At 45.9% G+C, this 27,976-nt stretch overlaps 2 protein-coding genes across 3 annotated transcripts in view; one reads left to right on the plus strand and one right to left on the minus strand.

Annotated features, from left to right (window-relative positions):
- LOC129834907 (histidine decarboxylase-like) overlaps nt 1-15,382 on the plus strand; it is a 151,735-nt gene extending 136,353 nt beyond the window's left edge. The window contains exons 6-11 of the mRNA XM_055900278.1: nt 8,405-8,471; nt 8,894-9,056; nt 10,116-10,206; nt 10,678-10,776; nt 10,936-11,037; nt 12,400-15,382. Coding sequence (XP_055756253.1) covers nt 8,405-8,471; nt 8,894-9,056; nt 10,116-10,206; nt 10,678-10,776; nt 10,936-11,037; nt 12,400-14,073 — 2,196 coding nt within the window. The 3' untranslated portion in view covers nt 14,074-15,382. The remainder of the gene's footprint in view (nt 1-8,404; nt 8,472-8,893; nt 9,057-10,115; nt 10,207-10,677; nt 10,777-10,935; nt 11,038-12,399) is intronic.
- On the minus strand, nt 14,404-27,839 carry LOC129834904 (long-chain fatty acid transport protein 2-like). 2 transcript variants are annotated; one of them, XM_055900275.1, is made up of 10 exons: nt 27,231-27,837; nt 25,582-25,803; nt 24,943-25,101; nt 23,179-23,303; nt 22,613-22,807; nt 16,905-16,995; nt 16,493-16,691; nt 15,785-15,882; nt 14,974-15,104; nt 14,404-14,775 (listed from the first exon to the last, which is right to left on the minus strand). In XM_055900275.1, exons 1-10 carry the CDS (start codon nt 27,706-27,708, stop codon nt 14,602-14,604), a joined length of 1,872 nt encoding a protein of 623 aa, XP_055756250.1. In that variant the 5' UTR covers nt 27,709-27,837; the 3' UTR covers nt 14,404-14,601. The 2 variants fall into 2 exon arrangements, with proteins under 2 accessions (XP_055756250.1, XP_055756251.1); XM_055900276.1 differs by lacking the exons at nt 14,404-14,775; nt 14,974-15,104 and adding an exon at nt 15,115-15,204 and having other exon boundaries at nt 27,231-27,839.
- Between the last annotated feature and the right edge of the window lie 137 nt (nt 27,840-27,976).

Below are 27,976 nucleotides of genomic sequence, written 5' to 3' on the forward strand. Positions count from 1 at the left end.
AAAATGCATTTTTCCGCCTTGACAAAAAGTCCATTCTCCAACAACCTCTGAAGCACTCGTCTGACGTGCTGAACGTGTTCCTGGAGAGAAGAAGAAAAAATCAGTATGTCATCCAGGTAAACATATATGAACTGATCAATCATATCTCTCAGCACGTCATTGACGAGTGCCTGGAAAACCGCTGGGGAGTTGGATAACCCAAAAGGCATGACCAAATACTCGAAGTGCCCTCTGGGGGTGTTAAACGCGGTCTTCCATTCGTCCCCCCTCCTTATGCGAACCAAATGATAAGCATTACGTAAATCCAACTTAGTGAACACGGATGCTCCCTGTAACCTTTCAAAGGCTGAGGACATCAACGGTAAGGGATAGGTATTCTTCACTGTGATGTTATTCAACCCACGGTAATCAATGCAAGGACGCAGAGATCCGTCCTTCTTCCCCACAAAGAAGAACCCCGCCCCCGCTGGAGAAGAGGAAGGACGAATGAATCCAGATGCCAGAGAATCAGAGATGTATCTCTCCATAGCCTCTCTCTCAGGAACAGAGAGTGAATATAACTTGCCTTTAGGCGGAGACTCACCTGGCAATAATTCTATTGCACAGTCATAGGGACGATGCGGAGGAAGAGAAGCAGCACGGGACTTGCTGAACACCTCCTTCAGGTCGTGGTATTCAACGGGCACGTTAGACAAATCCACTGCCTCCTCTAGAAACACAGAATCAGACACAGATGAACAAGCAGACACTAAACAGGACTCAAGACACTTGTTACTCCACATAGATATAGAGTTATGACCCCAGTCAACTCTGGGGTTGTGTTGGGTGAGCCAAGGGTGGCCGAGAACTAATGGTGCAAGGGGTGAGTCCATGAGTAGAAATGATAGTGTCTCAGTGTGATTGCCAGAAGTGATGAGTGTGATAGGTTCAGTGGTGTGAGAAATGTTGGGGAGTTCTTGACCATTGAGAGCGTTGACGGATATCTTGTGCGTGAGTGAGGTGATAGGAATCTGGAGCTTGTGAGCAAGCTTGAAGTCCATGAAATTACCCTCTGCTCCTGAGTCCAGTAAAGCTTGGGTGTCGTGCGTGTGGGTGGCCCATCTTAGTCTTACCGGGAGGAGAGTAGATGATGAGGTCTTCTCTGTGATGACACCACCCGATAGTAGCCTCATACTTACTACCGGGCCTGATCTTTTACCGGACAGGAGTGGATAAAGTGGCCCGCTCTACCACAGTAGAGACAAAGTCCTTGGGATCTCCGCCTCTCCCTCTCCTCCCGGGAGAGGCGAGCTCTCCCCACCTGCATGGGTTCGTGAGCGGAGGCTGAACTGGCCGTGTTCCCGCTGCTGGCATGCCAACCCTCCGTGTCGTTATACGGTCTGTTAGGGTATGCTCGGCGGCCAATACGACTCAGACGAGCGTCGACCCTCAATGCTAGTTCCACTAGTCCATTTAAACTCCTGGGAAGGTCCAGAACATAAATCTCCTTCTGGATCCGGTCCTCCAGCCCATGCAGGAACATGTCCCACTGCGCCTCCTCGTTCCACTGACATTCTGCGGCCAGAGTGCGGAATTGAATGGAGTATTCCGATACTGAACGGTCTCCTTGGCGAAGGTCAGCGAGTAGTCTGGCCGCCTCCCTACCCGCCACGGCCCGATCGAAGACCCTTCTCATCTCCTCGGAGAGTGTCTGGAAGGAGGTGCAGCATGGGTCCTGGTTCGCCCACACCGCCGATCCCCAAAGGGCCGCTTTGCCTGATGGCAGTGTGAGTACGAATGCTACCTTAGACTGTTCACGGTTGAAGGTCCGTGGCTGCAACGAGAAATGCATGGAACATCTCGTCAGAAAAGCTCTGCAATAGTCAGGATCACCTGAATAACCCTCTGGTGTCGGTAGCCGTGGCTCTAGCTGGGAATCCGGCTCTGGCGGGGCGTGTTGAACTGCCGGTGTAGGTGGCGCAGCGAGGCCCCCCAGATGTTGTAATTGTTGGGTCAGCTGGGATACCTGCGTCGCAATGGCTTGTACTGCCCGACCTGTGCTAGAGATGTTCTCCTCTTGTTGGTCCATTCTCGTGATACTGCGGGAAATGAATTCGGTCAGACTCGTTGAACTCGCTGCATCCATGATGTGGTCAGATCGTTCTGTCACAATACAGAGGCGGATGCAAGATGCAAGCAACGATGGTTTAATGAAATAGTTTACAGCATCAACAGGACAGACAGAATATACTCAGACAGAATCCAACCCAGGGCCAAAGGGCACATCCTCTGATGATAGCGTGCTGAGAAATCCAAGGGAGTGAGTCCGGCTGGGTAGGAAGGAGCACAGCAGATAATCCCCACAAGGGCTGCGAGAGAAAGAGCACTGACACACGACACAACCTCAGGGAAGAAACAACGATCTGACAACAAGAAACACAGGTTACAGAACATATAAAGGGGAAGATAATTAATTCCAGCTGGCGCAGACAATCAGACCAAGATTGGAAACCACGCCCACACAAACACAGGAGAGAGAGAGAGAGAGAGAGAGAGAGAGAGAGAGGCAGTGGATTCATGAACCGTGACACTACCCCCCCCCCCCCTAGGAACGCCTCTTGGCGTTCCCAGACAAATTTACCTGTCGATTGAAATCATCGATAAGGGAGTGATCCAGAATGTCCCTAGCGGGTACCCAACTTCTCTCCTCCGGACCGTAACCCTCCCAGTCTACCAGGTACTGGAATCCGCGTCCCCTCCTTCTCGAGTTCAAAATCCGATTGACAGAAAAGGTGGTCTCCCCATCAACAAGTCGTGGCGGCGGGGGAACCGGGACCGGCGGGTTAATGCGTGCCTGAAACACCGGTTTTATCTTGGACACATGGAAGGTAGGATGAATTCTCCTATACTCTGGAGGAAGCTTGAGCCGGACCGCCACCGGACTAATGATCCTGGTGACCTTGAACGGCCCGATAAATTTGGGGGCAAGCTTGTTAGAAACGGATAGGAGTGGAATGTTCTTCGTGGAAAGCCACACTCTTTGTCCAACGACGTATACCGGAGGCTTCGACCGGTGGCGATTGGCCTTAGCCTTGGTGCGCGCCCCCACCCGGAGGAGAGTCTCACGGGCTCTGCTCCATACGTGACGGCACCTCTGGATGAAAGCGTGAGCGGAGGGAACCGTGACCTCGGACTCAGTACTGGGAAAGATAGGTGGCTGGTAACCTAAACTACACTCAAACGGAGAGAGACCCGTGGCTGCCACTGGCAACGAATTGTGAGCGTACTCAACCATAGAGAGTTGTTGACTCCAGGAAGAGGGGTTCTTAGAAACCAAACATCGCAACACTCTCTCCAAATCTTGGTTGGCCCTCTCCGTTTGACCGTTGCTCTGGGGATGAAACCCTGAAGAAAGACTTACACTTGCTCCCAGTAACCTACAAAACTCCTGCCAAAACTTGGACACAAATTGGGGCCCCCGGTCAGAAACTACGTCCATCGGCAGGCCATGTAAGCGAAAGACATGATCCACGACCGTTACCGCTGTTTCCTTGGCAGATGGTAATTTAGGCAAGGGAATAAAATGAGCCGCCTTCGAGAACCGGTCCACCACGGTCAAAACAACCGTCTTGCCCTGGGAGGGCGGGAGACCGGTAACAAAATCTAGCGCGATGTGGGACCAGGGTCTCGAAGGGACCGACAGCGGTTGGAGTAACCCATCTGGGGGTCGATTAGAACTCTTCCCAGTGGCACAAACCGAGCAAGCCAAGACAAAACTGTGAATGTCACGAGCCATCAGCGGCCACCAAAAGCGTTGCTTCACTAAAAAGCTAGTACGGCTGACTCCTGGATGACACGCTACGTTGGAGCAATGCCCCCACCGAATAACATCGGACCGACACCCCTCCGGCACAAACAACCGATTAGGCGGACAACCGGGCGGAGGCGTTACCCCTTCTAAGGCCGTTCTGACCCTCGATTCAACCTCCCATATAAGTGTGGAGACCACTAGGGTCCTGGGTAGGATGCACTCGGGAGTGGATGGTCGTTCGGATTGGTCAAAAATACGAGAAAGGGAATCGGGTTTGACATTCTTGGAACCCGGGCGATACGAGAGAGAGAAGTCAAAACGTCCGAAAAAGAGTGCCCACCGCGCCTGCCTGGAGTTGAGTCGCTTGGCGGTTCTGATATATTCCAAATTTTTGTGATCGGTCCAAACTATAAAAGGTACCCCCGAACCCTCTAACCAATGGCGCCACTCCTCCAATGCTAACTTCACTGCCAACAACTCTCTGTTGCCAATGTCGTAGTTGCGTTCTGCAGGTGATAACCGATGGGAAAGGAACGCGCAAGGGTGCATCTTGTCATCAGAAGAGGAACGTTGGGATAGTACCGCACCTACCCCCACCTCTGAAGCGTCCACCTCCACCACGAACTGACGCGAGGGATCGGGAGCTATGAGGATGGGAGCCGAAACAAAGCGGCTCTTGAGTTTGGTGAATGCAGCCTCGGCTGCATCGGACCACCTGAACGTCACTCTGGGGGAGGTTAAGGCGGTAAGAGGAGCGACTATCTGGCTAAAGTTGCGAACGAAACGCCTGTAGAAATTGGCGAATCCCAGAAACCTCTGTAGGGCCTTACGGGAATCTGGGCTTGGCCAATCCACCACAGCCTTAACCTTGTCAGGATCCATGCGAATACCTTCAGTCGAGACGATGTAACCTAGGAATGGAACGGATTGTGCATGGAAAATGCATTTTTCCGCCTTGACAAAAAGTCCATTCTCCAACAACCTCTGAAGCACTCGTCTGACGTGCTGAACGTGTTCCTGGAGAGAAGAAGAAAAAATCAGTATGTCATCCAGGTAAACATATATGAACTGATCAATCATATCTCTCAGCACGTCATTGACGAGTGCCTGGAAAACCGCTGGGGAGTTGGATAACCCAAAAGGCATGACCAAATACTCGAAGTGCCCTCTGGGGGTGTTAAACGCGGTCTTCCATTCGTCCCCCCTCCTTATGCGAACCAAATGATAAGCATTACGTAAATCCAACTTAGTGAACACGGATGCTCCCTGTAACCTTTCAAAGGCTGAGGACATCAACGGTAAGGGATAGGTATTCTTCACTGTGATGTTATTCAACCCACGGTAATCAATGCAAGGACGCAGAGATCCGTCCTTCTTCCCCACAAAGAAGAACCCCGCCCCCGCTGGAGAAGAGGAAGGACGAATGAATCCAGATGCCAGAGAATCAGAGATGTATCTCTCCATAGCCTCTCTCTCAGGAACAGAGAGTGAATATAACTTGCCTTTAGGCGGAGACTCACCTGGCAATAATTCTATTGCACAGTCATAGGGACGATGCGGAGGAAGAGAAGCAGCACGGGACTTGCTGAACACCTCCTTCAGGTCGTGGTATTCAACGGGCACGTTAGACAAATCCACTGCCTCCTCTAGAAACACAGAATCAGACACAGATGAACAAGCAGACACTAAACAGGACTCAAGACACTTGTTACTCCACATAGATATAGAGTTATGACCCCAGTCAACTCTGGGGTTGTGTTGGGTGAGCCAAGGGTGGCCGAGAACTAATGGTGCAAGGGGTGAGTCCATGAGTAGAAATGATAGTGTCTCAGTGTGATTGCCAGAAGTGATGAGTGTGATAGGTTCAGTGGTGTGAGAAATGTTGGGGAGTTCTTGACCATTGAGAGCGTTGACGGATATCTTGTGCGTGAGTGAGGTGATAGGAATCTGGAGCTTGTGAGCAAGCTTGAAGTCCATGAAATTACCCTCTGCTCCTGAGTCCAGTAAAGCTTGGGTGTCGTGCGTGTGGGTGGCCCATCTTAGTCTTACCGGGAGGAGAGTAGATGATGAGGTCTTCTCTGTGATGACACCACCCGATAGTAGCCTCATACTTACTACCGGGCCTGATCTTTTACCGGACAGGAGTGGATAAAGTGGCCCGCTCTACCACAGTAGAGACAAAGTCCTTGGGATCTCCGCCTCTCCCTCTCCTCCCGGGAGAGGCGAGCTCTCCCCACCTGCATGGGTTCGTGAGCGGAGGCTGAACTGGCCGTGTTCCCGCTGCTGGCATGCCAACCCTCCGTGTCGTTATACGGTCTGTTAGGGTATGCTCGGCGGCCAATACGACTCAGACGAGCGTCGACCCTCAATGCTAGTTCCACTAGTCCATTTAAACTCCTGGGAAGGTCCAGAACATAAATCTCCTTCTGGATCCGGTCCTCCAGCCCATGCAGGAACATGTCCCACTGCGCCTCCTCGTTCCACTGACATTCTGCGGCCAGAGTGCGGAATTGAATGGAGTATTCCGATACTGAACGGTCTCCTTGGCGAAGGTCAGCGAGTAGTCTGGCCGCCTCCCTACCCGCCACGGCCCGATCGAAGACCCTTCTCATCTCCTCGGAGAGTGTCTGGAAGGAGGTGCAGCATGGGTCCTGGTTCGCCCACACCGCCGATCCCCAAAGGGCCGCTTTGCCTGATGGCAGTGTGAGTACGAATGCTACCTTAGACTGTTCACGGTTGAAGGTCCGTGGCTGCAACGAGAAATGCATGGAACATCTCGTCAGAAAAGCTCTGCAATAGTCAGGATCACCTGAATAACCCTCTGGTGTCGGTAGCCGTGGCTCTAGCTGGGAATCCGGCTCTGGCGGGGCGTGTTGAACTGCCGGTGTAGGTGGCGCAGCGAGGCCCCCCAGATGTTGTAATTGTTGGGTCAGCTGGGATACCTGCGTCGCAATGGCTTGTACTGCCCGACCTGTGCTAGAGATGTTCTCCTCTTGTTGGTCCATTCTCGTGATACTGCGGGAAATGAATTCGGTCAGACTCGTTGAACTCGCTGCATCCATGATGTGGTCAGATCGTTCTGTCACAATACAGAGGCGGATGCAAGATGCAAGCAACGATGGTTTAATGAAATAGTTTACAGCATCAACAGGACAGACAGAATATACTCAGACAGAATCCAACCCAGGGCCAAAGGGCACATCCTCTGATGATAGCGTGCTGAGAAATCCAAGGGAGTGAGTCCGGCTGGGTAGGAAGGAGCACAGCAGATAATCCCCACAAGGGCTGCGAGAGAAAGAGCACTGACACACGACACAACCTCAGGGAAGAAACAACGATCTGACAACAAGAAACACAGGTTACAGAACATATAAAGGGGAAGATAATTAATTCCAGCTGGCGCAGACAATCAGACCAAGATTGGAAACCACGCCCACACAAACACAGGAGAGAGAGAGAGAGAGAGAGAGAGGCAGTGGATTCATGAACCGTGACAGTCATGGTACGGTATATTAGGGGGTGGTAGGTCATGGTAGGGTATATTAGGGAGTGGTAGGTTATGGTAGGGTATATTAGGGGGTGGTGGGTCATGGTAGGGTATATTAGGGGGTGGTGGGTCATGGTAGGGTATATTAGGGGGTGGTGGGTCATGGTAGGGTATATTAGGGAGTGGTAGGTCATGGTAGGGTATATTAGGGAGTGGTAGGTCATGGTAGGGTATATTAGGGAGTGGTAGGTCATGGTAGCGTATATTAGGGGATGGTAGGTCATGGTAGGGTATATTAGGGGGTGGTAGGTCATGGTAGGGTATATTAGGGAGTGGTAGGTCATGGTAGGGTATATTAGGGGGTGGTGGGTCATGGTAGGGTATATTAGGGAGTGGTAGGTCATGGTAGGGTATATTAGGGAGTGATAGGTCATGGTAGGGTATTTTAGGGGGTGGTAGATCATGGTATGGTATATTAGGGGATGGTAGGTCATGGTAGGGTATATTAGGGGGTTGTAGGTCAGTGGTAGAGTATATTAGGAGGTGGTAGGTCATGGTAGGGTATATTTGGGGATGGTAGGTGATGCTAGGTCATGGTAGAGTATATTAGGGGATGGTAGGTCATGGTAGGGTATATTAGGGGGTGGTAGGTCAGTGGTAGAGTATATTAGGGGATGGTAGGTCATGGTAGGGTATATTAGGGGGTGGTAGGTCATGGTAGGGTATATTAGGGAGTGGTAGGTCATGGTAGGGTATATTAGGGGGTGGTGGGTCATGGTAGGGTATATTAGGGAGTGGTAGGTCATGGTAGGGTATATTAGGGAGTGATAGGTCATGGTAGGGTATTTTAGGGGGTGGTAGATCATGGTAGGGTATATTAGGGGATGGTAGGTCATGGTAGGGTATATTAGGGGTGGTAGGTCAGTGGTAGAGTATATTAGGAGGTGGTAGGTCATGGTAGGGTATATTCGGGGATGGTAGGTGATGCTAGGTCATGGTAGGGTATATTAGGGGATGGTAGGTCATGGTAGGGTATATTAGGGGGTGGTAGGTGATGCTAGGTCATGGTAGGTCATAAACACTTGTAACCAAGGTCGTAACCAAACCAATGATCATGTTTGTTTCAGCTGTGTGCCACTCTGGGGACCACGGGGGTGTGCGCCTTCGACGACCTGTCAGAGCTGGGACCAGTATGTACGTCTGTATCTCCTACCTCTAATTATTATACACACCTGTACGACATACAACATGTACCACACATAACATGTATGACATGTGACCTTTGTATGACTTTTGAGAATCTCAGCGTCCTGGGTCCGTATTCATAAAGAGTCTCAGAGTAACAGCGCTGGTCATGACTGGACGGGGACGGGGACGGGGGGGGGGGGGGGGGGGTGGGCTGATGCTAGATCAGCACTCTGAGACGTTGCTCTGCTCCTGTGAGCCATTCTTGCTCGCACAAGCCAAGGTTCCCACAAGGCTACTTTATACTTACTCTGAGACGCTGTATGAATACAGATAAGGGTCGCAGGTTCAAGTTCCACTCGGACTCCCCACCGCCCCCCCCCCAGATTCTCTGAAAAACGTGTTTGTATTCCTCCCCCTGCCTGGCCTAGGTGCAGAGGAAGGTCTGTGGCTGCATGTGGATGCAGCGTACGCCGGCTCAGCGTTCCTCTGCCCTGAGCTGAGAGGACCTCTGGGGGGTATAGAGTACGCTGACTCCTTCGCGTTCAACCCCTCCAAATGGATGATGGTCCACTTCGACTGCACTGCTTTCTGGTGAGAGAGAAGGGAGAGAGAGAGAGAGAGAGAGAGAGAGAGAGAGAGAGAGAGAGAGAATGGAGAGAGAAAGGGGAGGGAGGGAGAGAGAGAGAGGAAGGGGAGGGAGGGAGAGAGAGGAAGGGGAGGGAGGGAGAGAGAGAGAGGAAGGGGAGGGAGAAAGGGGAGAGAGAGGAAGGGGAGGGAGAAAGGGGAGAGAGTAAGGGGAGGGAGAGAGAAAGGGGAGGGAGAGAGAAAGGGGAGGGAGAGAGGGAGAGAGAAAGGGGAGGGAGAGAGGAATGGGAGGGAGAGCGGGAAAGAGAGAGGAAGGGGAGAGAGGAAGAGAGAGGAAGAAAGGGGGGGAGAGAGGAATGGGAGGGAGAAAGGAAGAGAGAGAGGAAGGGGAGAGAGGAAGAGGGAGGAAGACCTGGTTGTCATCCTGTCCTGCAGTCTAATGACCAAAACGCCCTCTAGTGGCCTCATGGGTGGAATATTTCATAATAATTAAATTAACATTATTTCAGAAAGACAGCCGGAAATCTGGTGATTCTATGTCAAACGGTTTTGTTACATTTCAGTCTTCTGTGATGTATATAAAGTGTAATATTGGGATACAAACTCAAAATGTAATACATGTCAACTCTATATCTGACATGGTCCAGGTGTCTTCTGTTTTTAAACCCATAACCATGTGTGTGAAGTAGATCTGTTGAAGACCACCAAGAAACATTGTGTGACCCTGATTTAGCCCACTGCATTAAAATGTTTTAAAAAGAGAGAGGGGGGTAGAAAGGAGTTACGACGACCCTCAAGGGCTTTCCAGACACGAAGCGGTGGCGGAGTTGCCCATTCATCATGTATTGGAGCTAGGCGGGAGGCAGAATTTTATCCAGGTAGAGCGATTGTCGTTGCTCGTGCACGTGAAAGCCACTCAGCCCGAGAAAATAGGACTCTATTTTGGCTAACTCCGCTCAGCCCCATGGCATCCTGTCTGGCGAGCCCTTCAGGCTTCATGTACAGTGTTACTAAGCTGGGGATAGAGAGATTCAGTAACATGTTTTTGGTCGTTGGTCCTAACAGGGTGAAGGACAAGTGCAAGCTCCAACAAACCTTCAGTGTCGACCCTGTCTACCTCAGACACGAAAACTCAGACCAAGCCACCGACTTCATGGTACAAACGACCTACATTTGACATTTTAGTCATTTAGCAGACGTGCTTATCCAGAGCGACTTGCAGTAGTGAGTGTATACATTTTCCTACATTCTTCGTACTGGTCCGCCGTGGGAATCGAACCCACAACCCTGGCGCTGCAAGTTCAACCAACTGAGTCACGCTCTATACCTACCTACCAATTTGCAGACTTTCTTTTGAACATTTACTTCACGGTACACACTACCTACCTTTTGTATACTCGTGTGATAAACTCATCAACATTGTTGGTCCAACTTCTGCCTTTAAACACAGATCTAGGATCAGATGTACCCAAATCCTAACATTAACCACTGTCGGGAAAGCATGCAGATCTTGAAACTGATCTGGATCTTGAAACTGATCTGGAAACTGATCTGGATCTTAATCTTACTATAGATGTTCATGTTGATTTGAATGTTAAACTTGATCCTGATCCACTGTGTCTGTCAGCATTGGCAGATCCCCCTGAGTCGACGGTTCCGCTCTCTGAAGCTGTGGTTCGTGATGCGCTCCTTCGGTCTGAAGAACCTTCAGGGACACATCAGACACGTATGTAACCTGTCTGTCTGTCTGTCTGTCTGTCTGTCTGTCTGCCTGCCTGTCTGCCTGTCTGCCTGCCTGTCTGCCTGCCTGTCAGTCGGTTTCTTTCTCCCTCTGTAATTTGAGATGCTGCATTACAGTGACTGACCTCTACGTTTGTGTTTTCAGGGTGTAGAGATGGCTAAGCTACTGGAGTCCCTGGTTAGATGTGACCCTAACTTTGACATGCCTGCCGAGAGACACCTTGGCTTGGTGGTCTTCTGTCTCAAGGTATGTGGCCTATCCTTGTATTGTAAAGTTGTGTTGTGTTGTGTTGTAAAGTTGTGTTGTAAAGTTGTATTGTATTGTGTTGTAAAGTTGTGTTGTATTGTGTTGTAAAGTTGTTGTATTGTGTTGTAAAGTTGTATTGTGTTGTAAAGTTGTGTTGTATTGTGTTGTAAAGTTGTGTTGTATTGTGTTGTGTTGTAAAGTTGTGTTGTGTTGTATTGTAAAGTTGTGTTGTGTTGTATTGTATTGTGTTGTAAAGTTGTGTTGTATTGTATTGTAAAGTTGTGTTGTGTTGTATTGTGTTGTAAAGTTGTAATGTATTGTATTGTAAAGTTGTGTTGTGTTGTATTGTGTTGTAAAGTTGTGATGTATTGTATTGTTGTGTTGTATTGTGTTGTAAAGTTGTGTTGTGTTGTAAAGTTGTGTTGTAAAGTTGTGTTGTATTGTATTGTGTTGTAAAGTTGTATTGTATTGTAAAGTTGTGTTGTTAAGTTGTGTTGTGTTGTATCATATACTGTACATCTCCCATTGAGGAACATTTGAACAGGATTCACCATCTCACACAGAACACAGTATAGAAATAGGTCTCTACAATGTCCACATAGCTGGTTCTGACATGTCCTGGTCACCTGTGAACATACTGGATAGGTCAGAAGTCAGTCTGTTGCTCTGAGCTGGATAATGATTGACAGGGCTTGTTCATGGCAATGTACAGCTTAGAGGTCAACTGCTATCACAGCCAGGAGTTCAAAGGTCAGTCATTGTCTGTTTAAGCCTGTGTGATAACAGGTATGTGTTTTATTATGCTGCTCAAGGTGAAGGGCAGATCACTGATAGAGATCATTCCTTCACGTGGATAACCTGGGTGTGCCCAACCCACCTCTAAGGCTGGGATTCAAACCGATCACAGTCTTTGGACAATGGTCCACTTAAAGGTTATTTCTGGTTGAGTCTACATATGCAGCATTTTAATGAGGTCTCTGCTACCGTGGGAACATTGCCATTAAAAGCAGCATTGTCTCCGACCTGAATGGATTGAATCCCGGCCTAACTATTGAACCCAACTCTAGTTTGAATAAAAAATGTAATTTGATCACGTTCACATTTTCTCAGAACACAAATAAATGGGCCTATTTTAGGATATAAATACAGAGCTTACTTACATATTATGTCAATTTAAATCTTGTCGCACTGCCTCTCCTTAACTTACGTCAATGAGAAAAGGGCCAAACACAGGTATCTCTCAACTGTCAAATCTCTCTCTCTGTCTCCCCCCACTCTCTGTCTCCAACATCTCTCTGTCCCCCCTTCCCTCTCTCTCTCTCTCTCTCATCCTCCCTCTCTCTCTCTCTCTCTCTCTCTCAGGATGGGAATGCCCTGACTCAGGAGTTGCTACGGCGACTGACGCGGTCCGGCACCATGTACCTCGTCCCCGCCGACATCGATAGGAAACGCATCATCCGCTTCACCGTGACGTCACAGCTGACCACCTCAGAGGACATCATCAGGGACTGGAACATCATTCGCAAAATGGCCGCCGACCTTCTGGCCGAGGAGGCCGAAAAACAGGCGGTCAGTAAAATGGAGGAGCAGCAGTCTCCAGTCAGAAAAACTGTTGAGAAGCTGTCAGAGACAAACAGTGATTCAGGGAATCACACAACAGCAGCAGCAGAGGGAATGGCTGCCACTCTCATGACTAGGAAACCAAAGGAGATTGAAAAGGCCATCAGTGACACAGAGGATGAACCACTGAAAACACCCAAAATGCAAGAGACCGGCCCGACACAGACCAGCCCCAAGACAGGATCCAAAGAGCTGGAGACCGGCCCGACACAGGCCAGCCCCAAGACAGGACCCAAAGAGCTAGAGGCAGGCCCGACACAGACCAGCCCCAAGACAGGATCCAAAGAGCTGGAGGCCGGCCCGACACAGACCAGCCCCACGACAGGATCCAAAGAGCTAGAGGCAGGCCCGACACAGACCAGCCCCACGACAGGACCCAAAGAGCTAGAGGCAGGCCCGACACAGACCAGCCCCAAGACAGGATCCAAAGAGCTGGAGGCCGGCCCGACACAGACCAGCCCCAAGACAGGACCCAAAGAGCTGGAGGCCGGCCCGACACAGACCAGCCCCAAGACAGGACCCAAAGAGCTAGAGGCAGGCCCGACACAGACCAGCCCCAAGACAGGACCCAAAGAGCTAGAGGCAGGCCCGACACAGACCAGCCCCAAGACAGGACCCAAAGAGCTGGAGGCCGGCCCGACACAGACCAGCCCCAAGACAGGATCCAAAGAGCTAGAGGCAGGCCCGACACAGACCAGCCCCAAGACAGGATCCAAAGAGCTGGAGGCCGGCCCGACACAGACCAGCCCCACGACAGGATCCAAAGAGCTAGGGACCAGCCAGGCACAGACCAGCCAGGACCCAGAGACAGGAGCCAGAGACGGCCCTGAGGAGATCCCCTGTCCTGCTGCCTTCAGAGTTCAGAGAGTCCAACCACAGCTCCGCTTGGACAGTGATAAGACTGGATTTAGACCACAACCACCATTCTGGGTGGATAAAGAAAAGTCTGGGTCTGAGAACAGGCCAAGGAGGACAGTACGCTCTCTGAGCTGCAGCAGTGAGCCCTTACCTGGCCCCATTGGGCCCCTGTTTGGCCATAATACTGATCCCCTTTCTAAGCCTCTCTCTAGCTCTATCACAGACTCCCAGCATGGACATAAAGACCCAGACATCATCCACCCCCTAAATGACACCCAGCTCAGGCGTCTCTCCTCCAGCCCAAGCCCCTCGGGCCTCTTTCAGATCCCAGAGTGGCCTTCTCCAACCAATTCCAACCAGCTGGGAAAACGGGTCCTGAGGAAGCTCACCAAGTTCTACAGCTTGCCCAGTTTCTGCCACCTGTGGGTGCAGTGTGGGCACTACCAGGTGTGCTGCCCTGTCAGGGGACTTCAGATCGCCCCAAAACTCAGATCTCCCCAAATCCCTGGTCCTCCTCTGGGTGTAGGAGACTCAGCTGTTGGTCTTGTTCCTCTGTGACTACAGTAGATACCGCTAACTTTCCTGCTCTACTGTAGCCAAGGTTAGCGCCTGGGTCGTATTCATTAGGCACAACGTAGCAAAATGTTTTGCAATGGAAAATGAAAATGAATGTTTCTTATTGTACAAGTTGAGGTAGTCCCACCTTGGTCCAATCCGTTTTCTTCCATTTGGTGCCCGATGCATACGATCCTGTAGTCTCCCTACCAAATGTTTCCCACAAACACCTTTGTGATTTCAGGGTGCAGAGATGGCAGAGCTCTGAGGTCTTTTATTTATTATGTTTTATCAGATATAATTTTTTTAAGTGACACAGCCACACATCTCAGATAGATACACAATATGTCTTTAGAATTTATTACAAAATCAATCTATATTTATTTATTTACAAATGTTCCATAAAATGTTCAGTTTTCAATTTTCAATTTTTTTCCTCTATAGTCATAAAATGTACATCAGATGAATAATTTGACAGTTAATTTTAAAATAAGAGGTTAACAGTTAGACAATCTGTTTAAAACAAATCAATCATAAGTGTATCTTTCCATCACAAATAGAGTGGTACATCTCCTGTGTCATGGGGATGTATCCCTTACTGTCCTCCAGGTAGTATAATCGATCCTGCATCACGGATGGGTTGAATCCCTCTTCGGCTAGCTTCACCTTCATCTGCTTGAACGTTCCAGTCACAGCCAGGGAATTCTGGGATTTTTAAAATAAAATAAATTATGTTAAAATGTCTGTTTTATGAATCTTAATAGTTTGAGAAAATCTTTAAAAAGGTACAATCTGGGATCAGGGAATCTCTTCAACGTATCCCAGACGGAAGCTTTAAGTGCTTTTCAGATAACAGGTATCATGACGATCATTGTAATTTGGACATTATTCCCACAGGATCACCTGTATGCGTATGAAGCGGGGTCTAGCGTAGCTGGGCAGGGAGGTCTTGACGTGCTCCAGCGTGGCTTTACTGTCAAACTCCATGTCATCTTTCAGTTTGACCGCTGCCATTCCAACCCTCCCCTCGTGTCCTGTGGGGTACGTCACAAAGCAGGATCACCAAGAGAGACAGCTGACTTTGATACATTTTCAGGGATTCCCATTGATTTTGAATTCTCCCCCTTTAATGTCCTGGTCATTCACAGCCAACATGAGAAGAACACACTGGGTTAATAACTACACAATGATGTGACTGTGTGTGTTGTAGGTGTGTAGATGTGTATTGTTATATGTAGCTATATATACTATGTCAACTGTGTGTAGTAGATATAAAACATTCTATGAATAAAACTATTCTATAAAAAAGATATGAACCTAGCTACCTCTGGATAAGAGAGTCTGTTATTAAATGAACCTAGCTACCTCTGGATAAGAGCGTCTGTTATTAAATGAACCTAGCTACCTCTGGATAAGAGAGTCTGTTAAATGAACCTAGCTACCTCTGGATAAGAGAGTCTGTTATTAAATGAACCTAGCTACCTCTGGATAAGAGAGTCTGTTATTAAATGAACCTAGCTACCTCTGGATAAGAGCGTCTGTTAAATGAACCTAGCTACCTCTGGATAAGAGAGTCTGTTAAATGAACCTAGCTACCTCTGGATAAGAGAGTCTGTTAAATGAACCTAGCTACCTCTGGATAAGAGAGTCTGTTAAATGAACCTAGCTACCTCTGGATAAGAGCGTCTGTTAAATGACTAAAATGTCAAATCACCTGGAACCTTGACACCGTAGACGTTGGCTTCTTCGATACATTCCACCATGACCAGGTGCTCAGTCACCTCCGTGGTGGCCACATTCTCTCCTTTCCACCTGGATCATATCAATATAATTCAGACAGTAGAATGGCCTAGAACCCAAAGCGCAAGCAGAAGCAGACTGCAAACACTTCCAAGAAGGAAGAAACCTAGAGAAACCCAGCTCATAACTCAACCTGCAGGTGATTCACAGGACAATAACATTACATCTATAGTATTAACCCCAGCTCATAACTCAACCTGCAGGTGATTCACAGGACAATAACATTACATCTATAGTATTAACCCCAGCTCATAACTCAACCTGCAGGTGATTCACAGGACAATAACATTACATCTATAGTATTAAATCCAGCTCATAACTCAACCTGCAGGTGATTCACAGGACAGGACAACACATCATATTTTTCTAACCTTTATTTAACTAGGCAAGTTAGTTAAGAACACATTTTAATTTTCAATGACAGCCAGTGGGTTAACTGCCATGTTCAGAACAACAGACTTTTACCATGTCAGCTCAGGGATTCAATCTTGCAACGTTTCAGTTACAAGTCCAACGCTCTAACCACTAGGCTACCTGCCGCCCCATAAATAACTTTAACCCAGCTCATTATTAAACCTTTAGTTGATAACTACTAAAGTTAAACAGCTGAAGCGTTTCTGACCTGAAGGTGTCTCCAATGCGGTCCATGAAGTAAACAAAGCCCTCGTGGTCGATCCTCAGCAGGTCTCCACTGTTGAAGTACAGATCTCCCTTAACAAACACATCTCTCAGCTTCTTCCTGTCTGTCTGCTGCTGGTTATTAGCATAGCCACTGAACGGAGCCTGTGCTGTAATCTTGGCAACCAGCAATCCAGTTTCTCCTGGGGACCAAAACAACAAGTTATGGGGTGTGTGTGTGTGTGTGAATATGTTTATGTGTGTGTGAATATGTTTATGTTTATGTGTGTGTGTGTGTGTGTGTGTGTGTGTGTGTGTGTGTGTGTGTGTGTGTGTGTGTGTGTGTGTGTGTGTGTGTGTGTGTGTGTGTGTGTGTGTGTGTGTGTGTGTGTGTGTGTATGTGTGTGTGTTCTCACCTTTAGGGACTTTGATACAGAAACCTCTAGAGTCTTTGACAGGTTCCTCTCTCTCTGTGTCGTACTGAATCAGAGCGTAGGAGAAGCTTGCCTGCGAACACACATACAACAGACAGGCAGACAGGCAGGCAGGCAGACAGACAGACAGACAGACAGACAGACAGACAGACAACAAACAGACAGACAAAGAGACAGACAACAACACACATAACAAGAGAAAACAATGATACATCGTATCAATCAATCAATAAATCAAATGTATTTATAAAGCCCGTCTTACATCAGCTGATGTCACAAAGTGTTGGACAGAAACCCAGCCTAAAACCCCAAACAGCAAGCAATGCAAGTGTAGAAGCACAGTGGCTAGGAAAAACTCCCAAGAAAGGCCGGAACCTAGGAAGAAACCTAGAGGAACCAGGCTATAATGGGTGGCCAGTCCTCTTCTGGCTGTGCCGGGTGGAGATTATAACAGAACATGCCCAAGATGTTCAAATGTTCATAGATGACCAGCAGGGTAAAATAATAACAATGTATGTGCATATACAGTGTAATATATCTATGTAGTGTAATGTATCTATGTAGTGTAATGTATCTATGTAGTGTAATGTATCTATGTAGTGTAATGCATATATGTGGTGTAAAGCATATATGTAGTGTAAGGCATGTACATAGTATAATGATTGTACAGTGCCTTTCAAAAGTATTCACCTTGGTGTTTTTCCTATTTTGTTGCATTACAACCTGTAATTTAAATAGATTTTTATTTGGATTTCATGTAATGGACATACACAAAATAGTCCAAATTGGTGAAGTGAAGTTTAAAAAAAAATTGCAACCAATTACCTTCAGAAGTCACATAATTAGGTAAATAAAGTCCACCTGTGTACAATCTAAGTGTCACACAATCTGTCACATTATCTCAGTATATATACACCTGTTCTGAAAGGACCTAGAGTCTGCAACACCACCAAACAAGTGGCACTATAAAGACCAAGGAGCTCTCCAAACAGGTCAGGGACAAAGTTGTGGAGAAGTACAGATCAGGGTTCGGTTATAAAAAAATATCAGGAACTTTGAACATCGAACATCGACGGAGCACCATTAAATCCATTATTAACAAATGGAAAGGATATGGCACCACGACAAATCTGCCAAGAGAGGGCCGCCCACCAAAACTCACGGACCAGGCAAGGAGGGCATTAATCAGAGAGGCAACAAAGAGACCAAAGATAACTCTGAAGGAGCTGCAAAGCTCCACAGTGGAGATCGGAGTATCTGTCAATAGGACCACTTTAAGCCGTACAATACACTTTACGGAAGAGTGTCCAGAAAAAAGTCATTGCTTAATTATATGGAAGAAGGTACTCTGGTCAGATGAGACAAAAATGTTGCTTTTTGGCCATCAAGGAAAACACTATGTCTGGCGCAAACCCAACACCTCTCATCACCCCGAGAACACTATCCCCATAGTGAAGCATGGTAGTGGCAACATCATGCTGTGGGGATGTTTTTCCATCGGCAAGGACTGGGAAACTGGTCAGAATTGAAGGAATGATCGATGGCGCTAAATACAGGGAAATTCTTGAGGGAAACCTGTTTCAGTCTTCCAGAGATTTGATACTGGGACGGAGGTTCACCTTCCAGCAGGACAATGACCCTAAGCATACTGCTAAAGCAACACTCGAGTGGTTTAAGGGGAAATATTTAAATGTCTTGGAATGGCCTAATCAAAGCCCAGACCTCAATCCAATTGAGAATCTGTGGTATGACTTAAAGATTGCTGTACACCAGCGGAACGCATCCAACTTGAAGGAGCTGGAGCAGTTTTGCCTTGAAGAATGGGCAAAAATCACAGTGGCTAGATGTGCCAATCTTATAGAGACATACCCAAGAGACCTGCAGCTGTAATTGCTGCAAAAGGTGGCTCTACAAAGTATTGACTTTGGGGGGTGAATAGTTATGCATGCTCAAGTTCTGTTTTTTGTCTTATTTCTTGCTTGTTCCACAATAAAAAATATTTTGCATCTTCAAAGTGGTAGGCATGTTGTGTAAATCAAATGATACAAACCCCCCAAAAATCTATTTCAATTCCAGGTTGTAAGGCAACAAAATAGGAAAAATGCCAAGGGGGTGAATAGTTTCGCAAGCCACTTTATGTAGTGTAATACATCTATGTAGTGTAATGCATCTATCTACACCGTATCAATGTAATGTATGCACATATATAGTGTAATATATCTATGTAGTGTAATGTACATATATAATGTAATATATCTATGTAGTGTAATGTATCTGTGTAGTGTAATGTATGTACAGTTGAAGTCGGAAGTTTACATACACCTTAGCCAAATACATTTAAACTCTGTTTTTCCACAATTCCTGACATTTAATCCTAGTAAAAATGCCCTGTCTTAGGTCAGTTAGGATCACCACTTTATTTTAAGATTGTGAAATGTCAGAATAATAATAGAGAGAATGATTTATTTCAGCTTTCCCAGGGGGTTAGAAGTTTACATACACTCAATTAGTATTTTGTAGCATTGCCTTTAAATTGTTTAACTTAGGTCAAGCATGTCAGGTAGCCTTCCACAAGCTTCCCACAATAAGTTGGGTGAATTTTGTCCCATTCCTCCTGATAGAGCTGGTGTAACTGAGTCAGATTTTTAGGCCTCCTTGCTCGCACATGCTTTTTCAGTTCTGCCCACAACTTTTCCATAGGATTGAGGTCAGGGCTTTGTGATGGCCACTCCAATACCTTGCCTTTGTTGTCTTTAAGCCATTTTGCCACAACTTTGGAAGTATGCTTGGGGTCATTGTCCATTTGGAAGACCCATTTGCGACCAAGCTTTAACTTCCTGACTGATGTGTTGCGATGTTGCTTCAATATGTCCACATAACTTTCCTCCCTCATGATGCCATCTATTTTGTGAAGTGCACCAGTCCCTTGTGCAGCAAAGCACCAACACAACATGATGCTGCCATTCCCGTGCTTCACGGTTGGGAAGGTGCTCTTCGGCTTGCAAGCCTCCCCCTTTTTCCTCCAAACATAACGATGGTCATTATGGCCAAACAGTTTTATTTTTCTTAAATCAAACCAGAGGACATTTCTCCAAAAAGTACAATCTTTGTGCAATTACAAACCGTAGTGTGGCTTTTTTATGGCGGTTTTGGAGCAGTGGCTTCTTCCTTGCTGAGCGGCCTTTCAGGTTATGTCGATATAGGACTCGTTTTACTGTGGATATAAATGCTTTTTTACCTGTTTCCTCCAGCATCTTCACAAGGTTCTTTGCTGTTGTTCTGGGAATGATTTGCACTTTTCGCACCAAAGTACATTCATCTCTAGGAGACAGACCACGTCTCCTTCCTGAGTGGTATGACGGATGCGTTATCCCATGGTGTTTACTTGCATCTGTTTGTACAGATGAACATGGTACCTTCAGGCATTTGGAAATTTCTCCCAAGGATGAACCAGACTTGTGGAGGTCTACCATTTCTTTCTAAGGTCTTGGCTGATTTCTTTTGATTTTCCCATGATGTCAAGCAAAGAGGCACTGCGTTTGAAGGTAGGCCTTGAAATACATCCACAGGTACACCTCCAATTGACTCAAATGATGTCAATTAGCCTATCAGAAGCTTCTAAAGCCATGACATAATTTTCGGGAATTTCCAAGCTGTTTAAAGGCACAGTCAACTTAGTGTATGTAAACTTCTGATCCACTGGAATTGTGATACAGTGAATTATAAGAGAAATGATCTGTATGTAATGATCTGTATGTAGTGTAATGTATATATGTAGTGTAATGTATGTATGTAGTGTATCTGTGTAATGCATCTATGTAGTGTAATGTATCTATGTAGTGTATCTGTGTAATGCATCTATGTAGTGTAATGTATCTATGTAGTGTATCTGTGCAATGCATCTATGTAGTGTATCTGTGTAATGCATCTATGTAGTGTAATGTATCTATGTAGTGTATCTGTGTAATGCATCTATGTAGTGTAATGTATCTATGTAGTGTAATGTATCTATGTAGTGTAATGTATGTATGTAGTGTAATGTATGTATGTAGTGTAATATATCTATGTAGTGTGTCTGTGTAATGTATCTATGTAGTGTAATGTATCTATGTAGTGTAATGCATCTATGTAGTGTAATGTATCTATGTAGTGTAATGTATCTATGTAGTGTAATGTATGTGGTATAATGTATCTATGTAGTGTAATGTTTGTATGTATGTAGTGTAATATACCTATGTAGTGTAATGTATGTATCTATGTAGTGTAATATATCTATGTAGTGTAATGTATGTATGTAGTGTAATGTATGTATGTAGTGTAATGTATGTATGTATGTAGTGTAATATATCTATGTAGTGTAATGTATGTATGAAGTGTAATATATGTATCTATGTAGTGTAATATATCTATGTAGTGTAATGTATCTATGTAGTGTAATGTATGTATGTATGTAGTGTAATATATCTATGTAGTGTAATGTATGTATCTATGTAGTGTAATATATCTATGTAGTGTAATGTATGTATGTAGTGTAATGTATCTATGTAGTGTAATGTATGTGGTATAATGTATCTATGTAGTGTAATGTTTGTATGTATGTAGTGTAATATACCTATGTAGTGTAATGTATGTATCTATGTAGTGTAATATATCTATGTAGTGTAATGTATGTATGTAGTGTAATGTATCTATATAGTGTAATATATCTATGTAGTGTAATGTATCTATGTAGTGTAATGTATGTATGTAGTGTAATGTATCTATGTAGTGTAATATATGTATCTATGTAGTGTAATATATCTATGTAGTGTAATGTATCTATGTAGTGTAATGTATGTATGTATGTAGTGTAATATATCTATGTAGTGTAATGTATGTATCTATGTAGTGTAATGTATGTATGTAGTGTAATGTATGTATGTAGTGTAATGTATCTATGTAGTGTAATATATGTAGTGTAATATATGTATCTATGTAGTGTAATGTATGTATGTACTCTAATGTATCTATGTAGTGTAATATATGTATCTATGTAGTGTAATGCATCTATGTAGTGTAATGTATCTATGTAGTGTAATGTATATATGTATGTAGTGTAATATATGTATCTATGTAGTGTAATATATCTATGTAGTGTAATGTATGTATGTAGTGTAATGTATGTATGTAGTGTAATGCATCTATGTAGTGTAATGTATCTATGTAGTGTACTGTATCTATGTAGTGTAATGTATGTATGTAGTGTAATGTATCTATGTAGTGTAATGTATCTATGTAGTGTAATATATCTATGTAGTGTAATGTATCTATGTAGTGTAATGCATCTATGTAGTGTAATGTATCTATGTAGTGTAATGTATCTATGTAGTGTATCTATGTAGTGTAATGTATGTAGTGTAATGCATCTATGTAGTGTAATGTATCTATGTAGCGTAATGTATCTATGTAGTGTAATGTATCTATGTAGTGTAATGTATATACTGTATGTAGTGTAATGTATGTATGTAGCGTAATGTATCTATGTAGTGTAATGTATCTACTGTATGTAGTATAATGTATCTATGCAGTGTAATGTATCTATGTAGTGTAATGTGACCAGAGCCCTATGGACCCTGGTTGAAAGTAGTGCACTATAAAGGGAATAGGCTGGTATTTGGAACGGCCATTATTGTCCCAGACAGTAGTCTCACTTTATGAAGGAAATGCTCTTTGCCGATCGCTCCCACTTTCCCGATGTAGTTGATGAAGCCGACGTTTCCCTCGGTGGCTCCGTAACATTCACAGACACGGACGTCACCAAAACGCTGCAGGAACTCTGACCAGGTGTCTGCTCTAAGCCCATTACCCAGGGCCAGACGTACCTTGTGATGCCTGTCATTATCTTTCTGAGGAGAGAAGAGGAGAGAAGAGAAGAGGAGAGGTGAAGAGACAAGGGGAGGGGAGAGGGGAGGAGAGAAGAGGTGGGAAGAGGTGAGGAGAGAAGAGGTGGGAAGAGGTGATGAGAGAAGAGGTGGGGAGCGGAGAGGAGAGAAGAGAAGAGAGGAGAGGTGAGGAGAGGAGAGGAGAGGAGAGGTGAGGAGAGGAGAGGAGAGGAGAGGAGAGGAGAGGAGAGGAGAGGAGAGGAGAGGAGAGGAGAGAGGATAGGATGTATAGGTATTTGGTTACATTGATTAATGATTCAATACTATCAGCCCATTTGTTTTTGGTCTTTAATGGTCTGAATGATGAAATTAACAGGAGGCATGTGTTCCAGTACCTTGGGTGAGTTACAGAGGTACCTCATGATCTCTCCTATGTACTGGATCACTGTCACCTTGTGTTTCCTGCAGTCATCCCAGAAGTTAGAGGCAGAGAATTTACGCCTCAGGACAACGGTGTTGCCTGAGAGGAGAAGATAAAGCACCAACATCAACAGAGCTCACAACCTCATGGACAAACAAACTAACTCACTAACTGACTGACTAAATAATTACCTAACTAACTAACTGACTGGCGAAATGATTACCTAACAAACTAACTCACTGACTGACTAAATGATTACCTAACTAACTCCCTGAATGACTAAATGATTAACTAACAAACTCACTCATTGACTAAATGATTACCTAACAAACTTACTGACTGATGAAATGATTACCTAACTAACTAACTAACTCACTCACTGACTGACTAAATGATTACCTAACTAACTAACGCACTGACTGACTAAATGATTACCTAACAAACTAACTCACTAACTAACTCACTGACTGACTAAATGATTACCTAACTAACTCAATGTCTGACTAAATAGTTACCTAACTAACTAACTAACTAACTAACTAACTAAAGCACAGTCCCCTCTGAATGGTTCTGGTAGACCTCCACAAGTCTGACCATGTGACTGGACCAGGAAGGAATAACTCTGGGCCCTAGTTAAAGGCTACAGCACCACTAAGGCCTAGGAGTTTTTCCTGGTTGATTTGAGAGTCTAAGGTCATTATTGACATAAACAGCTGTGAACTCTGTGGCTGTGTCTCAAATGTAACCATATTCCCTATATAGTGCACTACTTTTGACCAGAGCCACATGGAGCCTGGTCAAAAACAAAAGTAGTGCACTATAAAGGGAATAGGATGCCATTTTGAATGCACTCAGGAACTTTGGTTTGAAATACTAGAAGTCACCTCAGAGCCAAGTCACCTCTACTCCAATGCCCAGAGTAAAGAGACACTCCATCAAACAACCCTTAGTAAACCCTGGTCAACATCATAACAACGTTAATACACATGACGGCCCTCAAATAACATGGAACGTGTATTCAGAGACATTTGCATTTTTTATCTTCATCATCAGTGCCAAGTCAGGCGGCTAGAGTGATTTTATTTAGAGAATTTCAGTTATTATGTTTTTCTCTCTCCATTTGAATTCCATTTGAATGTAGTTATTGTAATTGCTAGAGATGGCATGGAACCAGTTCTGAAACAGTTCTGAACCAGTTCTGAACCAGATCTAAAGAAGTTCTGAACCAGTTCTGAATCAGTTCTGAACCAGATCTAGAGAAGTTCTGAACCAGTTCTGAAACAGTTCTGAACCAGTTCTGCACCAGTTCTGAACCAGATATAAAGAAGTTTTGAACCAGTTCTGAATCAGTTCTGAACCAGATCTAGAGAAGTTCTGAACCAGTTCTGAACCAGATCTAGAGAAGTTCTGGACCAGTTCTGAACCAGTTCTGAACCAGATCTAAAGAAGTTCTGAACCAGTTCTGAACCTGATCTAAAGAAGTTCTGAACCAGATCTAGAGAAGTTCTGAACCAGTTCTGAACCAGATCTAAAGAAGTTCTGAACCAGTTCTTAAGAAGTTCTGAACCAGTTCTAAACTAGTACTGAACCAGTTCAGCTCTTCACACCTCTTCATATCTTTCTCCTATATACTGCACTGCTATGAGGTGCATGTTATCCATGCAGGAATTGAACCCACGACCTGGCCGCTGCCAGAACAACACTCTCACCAACTGTGCCGTACAGTACAGTAGAGTACCTCTCTCTATGGCTCCAGTCAAACCCATCATGAAGCCGGCGGTGTGGTAGAGAGGCAGGTAGATGTAGATGACATCATCAGAGGCCACACCTGAGATGGCCTGCATAGAGGAGGCCATGTACAGCCTCTCATGTGTGATCACCGCAGCCTTCGGCAGACCTGAGGACGAGACACCAGGAAGGGCAGAAAACAGAGAATCAAGGCTGATGAAAATCTCAAATGGTACCTTATATCTTTGACCAATCAGAGTTGTGCTATCTAAGAATATTTACCTGTCTAGCATAAACATCAGTAGTATTCTGTTTAATTCACACTACAGGGCTGACCAGAGTCATACTGTACTGGTCTAGACATCAGTAGTATTCTGTTTAATTCATACTACAGGGCTGACCAGAGCCATACTGTACTGGTCTAGACATCAGTAGTATTCTGTTTAATTCATACTACAGGGCTGACCAGAGTCATACTGTACTGGTCTAGACATCAGTAGTATTCTGTTTAATTCATACTACAGGGCTGACCAGAGTCATACTGTACTGGTCTGGACATTTTATTTTTCACATTGTTCTTTATAGCACACTTCCTGCAACTATGCTGGATGCATAACCAGGCCAGTTATGCATAACCAGGCCAGCTTACCTGTAGTTCCTGACGTATAGATGTAGAGGGCAGGGCTCTTTAAGGTGACCTTTGACCTGAGCTGTGGGTCCAGAGGTTGATCTGAGGCCTGTTGTATCCTGCTGCTGCTCAGAGTATTCACGCCCTCCGTCACACACTTCTCCTCCTCCTCACCCAGCACAAACACACTTATACTCCTCTCCCTCAGGGTGGGGAGCACCTCCTCTACCGCTCCACGCAACTCTGGGGGAGGAGAGAGGGAGGGTCACAGACAGAGCAAGCATGAGACAGAATCCTATTAATTCTGGCCTGTGCACTACTAGCCCTGCCTCCCACTAGCTGCATAGAGGGAAAGGAGGATACCCTCTGAATCAGAGAGGTGTGGGGGCTGACAAAATCAACATCCACGTTTTCAGTGCCTGGGGAACAGTGGGTTAACTGCCTTGTTCAGGAGCAGAACGACAGATTTTTACCTTGTAAGCTCGGGAATTTGATCCAGTACTGGCCCAAAGCTCTAACTACTAGGCTACCTTTCGGTTACTGGCCCAACGCTCTAACCACTAGGCTACCTTTCGGTTACTGGCCCAACGCTCTAACCACTAGGCTACCTTTCGTTTACTGGCCCAACGCTCTAACCACTAGGCCACCTTTCGGTTACTGGCCCAACGCTCTAACCACTAGGCTACCTTTTGGTTACTGGCCCAACGCTCTAACCACTAGGCTACCTTTCGGTTACTGGCCCAACGCTCTAACCACTAGGCTACCTTTCGGTTACTGGTCCAACGCTCTAACCACTAGGCTACCTTTCGGTTACTGGCCCAAAGCTCTAACCACTAGGCTACCTTTCAGTTACTGGCCCAACGCTCTAACCACTAGGCTACCTTTCGGTTACTGGCCCAACGCTCTAACCACTAGGCTACCTTTCGGTTACTGGCCCAACGCTCTAACCACTAGGCTACCTTTCGGTTACTGGCCCAACGCTCTAACCACTAGGCTACCTTTCGGTTACTGGCCCAACGCTCTAACCACTAGGCTACCTTTCGGTTACTGGCCCAACGCTCTAACCACTAGGCTACCTTTCGGTTACTGGCCCAACGCTCTAACCACTAGGCTACCTTTCGGTTACTGGCCCAACGCTCTAACCACTAGGCTACCTTTCGGTTACTGGCCCAACGCTCTAACCACTAGGCTACCTTTCGGTTACTGGCCCAACGCTCTAACCACTAGGCTACCTTTCGGGTTACTGGCCCAACGCTCTAACCACTAGGCTACCTTTCGGTTACTGGCCCAACGCTCTAACCACTAGGCTACCTTTCGGGTTACTGGCCCAACGCTCTAACCACTAGGCTACCTTTCGGTTACTGGCCCAACGCTCTAACCACTAGGCTACCTTTCGGTTACTGGCCCAACGCTCTAACCACTAGGCTACCTTTCGGTTACTGGCCCAACGCTCTAACCACTAGGCTACCTTTCGGTTACTGGCCCAACGCTCTAACCACTAGGCTACCTTTCGGTTACTGGCCCAACGCTCTAACCACTAGGCTACCTGCCGATCTAGACACCATAGGTCTCTACACTAGTTATTATAGATATATGAATTATTATTCAAAATAGATGTACTAACAATAATATTGTAAACAGCAACACCAAGGTAAATTGGCTGGGCTTACCTGAAGCAGCCAGGAGCACGTTGGTTCCACAGCAGGTGAAACAGTGCAATAAGGACGTGGACCTGATGTTGTAGTTGAGCAGAGCGGCTGTACATCCAAGTTTAGCCAGGGCCAGCCAGATAAACACATACATGGGCTCGTTACCCATGAAGACGGCGACAGTGTCCCCTTCCTTCACGCTGGCGTGCTGTGAGAGCGCCCGGGCCAACTTGTTGCTCTGCTTGTCAACATCCCGGTATGTATACGAACTCTTCTCGAATACAATAAACTGTTTGTTGGGGTGTTTTTTGACCTTATCGAGAAAACAGTCCAGCATGCTGTAGAACGGTTTGCTCCTCTTGATTCTGTTAATTCGTAACCCGAGTAAGATGCAAGTCACCGTGTAGCGCAGGTCCTGAGTAAAGTAAGGATTTCTGAGATAAAGGACAAGTGGCAGTATAGCCAATCCTGCCAATATGGTATATAATAACACGTACATATTGAAAGTTAAGGTCTACTTCTTTGTGATTGTGAATAAAAAGGTGTCTCCTTCTTGGCCGTGCTGTTTAAGAAAGTAACGGGTTATAGCAACACCTCCAGTCCACAACTCTCCACCACCTTTGGACGAATGTAGGCGTGAAATCCCCAACAGCCAATGGCTCTGCGAGGAATATAAAGTAAGGAAGTAGTAGGCAATTCTATTCTTCTAATTATGACCATGGCAGAGACATATTACAGACAGACACCTCTAGGGCATTGACCTCCAT

Source organism: Salvelinus fontinalis, chromosome 35 (assembly GCF_029448725.1).
Source record: "Salvelinus fontinalis isolate EN_2023a chromosome 35, ASM2944872v1, whole genome shotgun sequence".
NCBI lineage: Eukaryota > Metazoa > Chordata > Actinopteri > Salmoniformes > Salmonidae > Salvelinus > Salvelinus fontinalis.

Coding starts and splice junctions, on each gene's coding strand:
- LOC129834904 (XM_055900275.1), bottom strand. CDS start 27,708: ATGTACGTGTTATTATATACCATATTGGCAGGATTGGCTATACTGCCA. Junction 22,808..23,178: donor ACCTCTGTAACTCACCCAAG/GTACTGGAACAC, acceptor TTCTCTCCTCAG/AAAGATAATGACAGGCATCA. Junction 15,883..16,492: donor CGCATTGGAGACACCTTCAG/GTCAGAAACGCT, acceptor GATATGATCCAG/GTGGAAAGGAGAGAATGTGG.